At 39.2% G+C, this 6,385-nt stretch overlaps 1 protein-coding gene across 1 annotated transcript in view; it reads right to left on the reverse strand.

The window, feature by feature from the left end:
* Positions 1-5,496, reverse strand: part of LOC108749107 (protein virilizer) — a 6,298-nt gene extending 802 nt beyond the window's left edge. The window contains exons 1-4 of the mRNA XM_018487631.1: positions 5,246-5,496; positions 4,641-4,753; positions 4,169-4,535; positions 71-3,689 (exon numbers count right to left, since the gene is read on the reverse strand). Coding sequence (XP_018343133.1) covers positions 71-3,689; positions 4,169-4,535; positions 4,641-4,753; positions 5,246-5,299 — 4,153 coding nt within the window. The 5' untranslated portion in view covers positions 5,300-5,496. The remainder of the gene's footprint in view (positions 1-70; positions 3,690-4,168; positions 4,536-4,640; positions 4,754-5,245) is intronic.
* Positions 5,497-6,385: the final 889 nt, after the last annotated feature.

Consider the following 6,385-nt stretch of genomic DNA (forward strand, 5'->3'; position numbering starts at 1 on the left):
TTGATTTCTTAATATTTCGAAGAAGAAATTTTTAAAGATTAAAGACCGTCTAAATCTTTAATAATCTTACCAAACGGCTGTTTCGACTTTGCCATTGGAGAAATCTGTTTTTCCGCTCTACTACTTTCTTGTTCTTCATCCTGGGATTTTGATTGCAGAGGTTGAGTAGTGTCATCAGGAGGTATTTTAGAACACAAGTTTTGCGCCTCCGCTAACAGATTGAAGTCAGCGGGTAGTAATTCAGTAGCGAGTGCTAACAAGTCCACCGTATCTTCAGTTTGCGTTTGATTGGTCGTGAAAGAAAATTTCTTGGGCCGGGTTGGGCTATTAGTTGTACAAAGACACCTTTGCGAGAACTGGTTTAATAATGCTTCCGGGGTGGGCAGTAGAGGCTCTAGCATCTCCGGGATAGGTTCTTTCTCTTCTTTCTCTTCGGCAGCTCTCAAAATTTCCTTCAGTTCTTCTGCGCGCTTCAATTTCTCTAAGGGATGATCAGTCTTCTCCCAAGATATCAAGAATGCCAATTGTTGCGCGCGCAGATGCAAGGTCCTTGCTTCCGACTCGGAGGCGATTAGGTTCTCCAAGAAAGTTACAGTCAATTCTACAGTGGAGTTTGTTTCGGGGTTTTCCAAGCTCAATACATGATCCAATAGTGCGCGCAAGGCGCCAGGATTGTTCTCCAGGCAGCTCTTTACGTGGTACAGACCGTAATTGTGATTGCTGAGGGACAAGAGAATGGTCAACGTATTTTCTATCACGTCTAATTGGAACTTTGTGCTGATCGCCAGAATATCGATTAGAACCGCAAGTATAGATAAAAGAGGTTCCTTGCTGGGCACAGAGTGTGTCAGTTTCTTTTCCAAAGGTTCGTTATCCTCTTGTACTAGACTGAGATTGCAGTTGCATAGAGTTTCGAAGATACCGAGGATCTCATATTGTATGTTGACGTCGCTGCTACTTTTCAAAGTGGAGCACATCATCTCGATAACCGGCGGATATTTTTGATCGGATTTTACTTGCGCTCTGGACGCCGGACTGGTCAATGTTAATAAAGTAGCTTTCATAGGTGCATGTCTAGCTAGATCATTAATTAGAGCTAGAATAGGAACGTTGTTCTCTAAAGGAGTGGCTGCTAGAATACCATCTAAAAGACATCTCCCAACCAAAAGAGCTGTCGGTGCTGCCAGGTCGCTTAATTGCTTGCATACTGTCGACAAAAGAAGTAAGACGTCTCCATTCCAACTTGTGCAGAGTAACCGAAGAGTTTCAGTGAGATTCGTGGCCTGAGCTTGAAGATGTGCTGACCAGAGCTTTCTTAGGCCCAGAATTCTCGTTGCGTCTTCAGTGATGGTCTCTTTCGGTGTTAAGACAGGCGGTAGCAGACGAGTTAGCAGCTTCAAGCCTGGCACGAAGTTGCAAGGACGGAAGGAAATCATCTTCAGAACCTCACCTAGCATCTGAGTCCATAACGATTTCGCCACGTTGCCAGAACCGTCGGAATCGACAGCTTGCGTAAAGACTAGGAGCGTCCCCACGATTTCTTCGGACAGAGTCTGTACCATTAGATTAGACGGGATGGCTTCGATCAAGGAATAGACTCCGAGCAGCGGAACGACGGCTGTGAGATCCTTAAAGTCTGTTGCCATGCACTTGACGAGTCTCTCGAGCAATGCTCTGGTCAGCTTCACGCAAGGAAGCAACAAAGCGATTAACGCCATGCCTCTGCGACCAGTTAGAGCGGCACGATGAAGAAACGGTTGTTCATAGAATTCAGATACGTTTGCCATTACGGCAACCAGAGCGGTGAGGCCGTCAGCGGCGAATAATTGAGTCAGAGCATTCCTGTATTTGAGTTCAATGTATGGCTCCAAAGGGTCAACGTCATTATTTGATGGGAAGGTAAGATAATGCAGGATTCTACAGGCGGTGATTAGCTGACCTGGAAGCGATGCAGCCTTCTCGGCACTTTTCCTGATAATCGTCACCAATAGGGAGACGTCGCAGTAATCCCAATGAGAAGTTTGGGCCGCGACTGTCAGATATGATGTCACGTCCCTGAGGATAACATGCTCGCGAGCTTTGTCCAGTATCAATTCCGCACGGTTCTGGAAGATCTCTACTCTGTCGGAGTAACGGATAACCGCAGAGATCACCTCGGCGGCGAACTCGCAGAGATTAGAATCCGACAAGAAAGGAATCAGAATATCTAAGAAGTCTCCCAGGGGCAAAACTGTAAGAATAGCACGCAAACCATCTGGAAAAATGAGGAAGGAATGCAGTCTCTTCAAGATCGTCCAGTCGGAAGTCTGTTTCAAGCGAATCAGGCACTGTGCAACCTGGAGACGCCATGCTAGGATGCGTCCAGCGCCTGGTAGCTCGTACCTCAGAACTTTTAATATCAGTTGAACTACTTCGATCTCTTTCAATAAATAGAAGAGACCTTCCTTAGTATTGGAGAGATGCAAGAGAAAGCGGCGGGTTAATTTAATCATTTGCAAATTGCAATTAGGCGAAGATAACGCCAGTAAAAGGTAATGGGTCAGTTTATGGTGTTTGAAATAAGCTACCAGATGAGCACGGGGGTTGCGAGTATGTTCTCGTTCGAATTCCATCTGGGCACCAGCTGGCAATTGGCGTTTAGGCTGCGCCATCAACGTTGGGGCGTACACGTAAGCGTTCATCAGCTCTGCTAAGCCGAATTCGTCGAAATTCTTGATTTCTTCTAGATATTCGTACACATGGACTTTACGAAAGAGCGAGCTAAGAGCGTATTTGAGCCTGGCTAGCTTCGCTGTGTCCAGCATCGTTAGTGCATTTCTGTATAAGTTGTTCCTTAGAAATTCTTGCACGATTATCGGGCTAATCAATGCGGCATCGAGGGCTCTTAGAGCGGAAAGCTTCACTGGTAACGCCACATTTTCGCGCATACAAAGGGACAGTAATTTATACGGGGCTTGAACTTTCAACAGAATTTCTGGACCTTTCGATAATCGACAGAGAGCCTCTGCTAAGCGAACCCCCACTTTCACATGTCGTACTTTGTATGCTGGTTGCGGTTGGGCCCTAGCAAGCTCCATATCCAAGCCAGCATTAACAATATCAGTCAAATCATTAATATCGTTTATGTCAGAATCAAACGGAATTAGTATGGCGCACAAAGTCTCGCTGTTGTGAACGAACGTTTCTTTTTCTTGGCCGGATGCATTGTGGAAATGCGAGACTGATTTGGAGAGGGATTGTAGAATCTCTCTAATCTTCAATAAGGTCTCGTGGTTCGCATGAGTGTCCTCCAAGTCTCCTAGTTCCTCTAGATTTAACAAATCAGGTGGTACCATTGCGTAGATTTCATCGATTTGTGATGCTTCACACTCGAACTCGGCAGTAGACGGAACATCATCGGTCATTATGTCCTCGTCCGATAATATCGGCTCGAAGGGCTCGCCAGTTTCCGGTTCGCCAGCTTCCTGTTGCTCTGCTTCTTCTTCTTCGGCGGAGATGGACTCCGGACTTAGAGAGATCAGGGACTCGGTAGGCGGAGACAAAGGTCGCTTTGATGGTTTTTCGCTTGCGTTGGGCTCTTCTTCCCATTGTCTCGATTCTGTCTTTCCCGTGTCGGACGTGGTCGTCCTGGACGGTTCCACTACTTGGATCGGTTGTGGTGATGGAGTTGCCGTCACGCATGTTTCTTGCTGCAATGTAATTATGTGTTCAAACTCGAATGAAAATTGGATCATTGAAAAAATAATGAAGAAGATGTCGCCGCATTGATAGCAAAATTACAAGAGTAAAAAAATTAGCAAAAATTAACATTAGGGTTTAACTGCAACTACCCCATAACTATCAAATTAATATGAATAAATGATTTTATTAATGTAAATAATAACGTGATGTGAATACATAACGAATAATAATATAAAAGCCTATGTGAATTATATATAGTATAGATATAATTCACATTGAATATTATTTAAAGCGTTAAAGACCCAGTTTCTACCATTATAGGCTTTTATATTCTTACTTGTTGTAAATTAATACGCTATTAAGATCAAATATATTGAACTACAAATATTGAAATAAAAAAACATTTAAAGTATGCAACATTTTTCTAAGCATCCTTTAGATACTTTTGTTTGGATTTAAAAAAAAATGATATGTCAGATTTTCTTACCGATAAATTCGTTTGATGTTGATTCTCGTAATACCATTCGGGTTGCTGTTCAGAAGGAATTTGCACAGCATTTTCAGGATTTTCTTCTATGGAGCTAACACAAGCGGTAGAGCCAGCTGCTGAACTAATGACTTCCTGGGGATTGTTCAGTGATTTGGTTAGAGTACCGTACACTGCAAGCGTAATAGTAGTATACCACCCTCTCAGTACCAATCCATCCGTTGGTATCTGTTTTCGTTCGCATTCTAATTGGATATGGATGTTCTGCTTGTATTCTAAACCACCTAAAAACTCGAAGGTGGAAGCCCCAGGTTTGCTGAGATCATTCACGAAAAACTCAATCTCGAATTGTGAGGGATTGGTTGCTCTAAAAGAATAAAGTCTCTTTTATTTCTCAAAAATTCAAACGTTAATATTGATTAATTGAGAAAAAAAACTGCTATTTTTAATTCCAAGAATAAAGATTGATTACCCAAGTCGTACTCCTCCTGGAAAGTCTGCCTGTACTCTGGCACCTAATGGAATGATTCTTACTTCACTAATATAAACGGGCTTGGGAAATTGCACTAAGTCCAAATTCAATTCCTAAAAGCATAATTTCTACATGAACATTATGTCATCCAATGTATCATAAAAATTAAAAGAAAAAGAAAAGTTTAATTTTTTAAACGTTGTTTACATTCTAATTTAATATAAACAGTTTAATATAAACAGAAAAAGGATAAACTTTTTTAAGAATTTACTGACATTTTTTATTTACAATGCATCATATATAAATAATATAACAAATTGATGATATACTTTTCTATAATAATTATAATCTTAACACATAATTTGATAATAAGAGGGACAGTGAAAAATTTGTGAGAAAATTATACTTTCCGGTTATAACAATTATAACCTCAAAAATGTAATCTTTAAATATGTGCATAATACAGTAAAGTGTATTAAAAAGTAAAATCCTTTTTTCTATCAATTTTTATCTCGATGTGTCACTGATGTAAATTTTCACGAAATTGCTAATAAACAGCTTTTCCTCAGGCTTAATTAATCGTTATTAAATGCATGTAAACAAACCTCTGAAATGTCGTGGGAGAACGTATCGAAGAACAACAATTCGATGTTATCCATGTCTCATGCCACTGAGTAAATATTCTCGGATAACATAATACCTTAAATATTAACTTTTCATAATAAACTGTACTTTTATTCTATTTTCCATTTTATTTGTTAATCTTGTACTCTGCACTCTCCTTTATTTGCTTATATACACGTCAAAAGTAATACATTCTGTATGACAAACGTTTTCTTGTATGTCATATTTTGTAATTAATAATACGTATTAATAATATGTGTATAATAAATATTATACAATACAATGCGATAGATTATACATTCCGAAATGACAACATCAGATGGCATCAGTGGGCATCAGACAATACTATTTGCGTTCTGAAAATAACTGTTTGCATGCCTTACAGCTGTAGGGAGCGTCCCGTTCAACTATCTTATTGCAATTGGCTACAATGGACTGCATAGGCGCATTCAGCGGACCACCGACGAGATACTATTCAAGACCGTCAACCCTGAGCAAATTTTCGGCGATATAAAAAGAGCCCCAAGGATCCGGAGATAATTGAATGCTGACATTATCGACAATTGATATAAATTTGCTATTATTGATATAAATATTTGGCTCATATATCATTAAATTCATGATTTTTTTATTACATAAATGTTTCATAAATAAATATGCATATCTGTAAAGCTATAATATCCTATATATTGCAGAAAAATTACAATTTTTTTCTCTGCAGTTATCAACTCTGTTAATAATGAAACTTTGACGACAACACTGAAATTACAATTTTAAAGAAAAATCGAGTATTATTAAGTTCTAAATATTAGGTGTAGTAAAAAGTCATCGCGTATTTTTTAGCTCAAAGTTGTATATACAATATCTTCGTCAATAATGAATGAAATTCAAATTTAAAAAAAGGGTTTTAAAGCTTGAAATTTCTACTTTTAAAAGCTTATCACATTTTTTAAGTTTATATGAGTTTAATAATTTTTATATACCAAAAACTACGAGCTGAAAAAGACGAAAAATTTTCTTCTCACTTTGTGGATTTGTAACGTGTCCAAAAAGAATTTGAGAAAATTTTCGATTACCTATCGTGAAAGCTTGATACTTTCCCTACAAAATCGTTTTTTTTT

Source organism: Trachymyrmex septentrionalis, unplaced genomic scaffold (genome assembly GCF_001594115.1).
Source record: "Trachymyrmex septentrionalis isolate Tsep2-gDNA-1 unplaced genomic scaffold, Tsep1.0 scaffold267, whole genome shotgun sequence".
In the NCBI taxonomy this organism is placed as follows: domain Eukaryota; kingdom Metazoa; phylum Arthropoda; class Insecta; order Hymenoptera; family Formicidae; genus Trachymyrmex; species Trachymyrmex septentrionalis.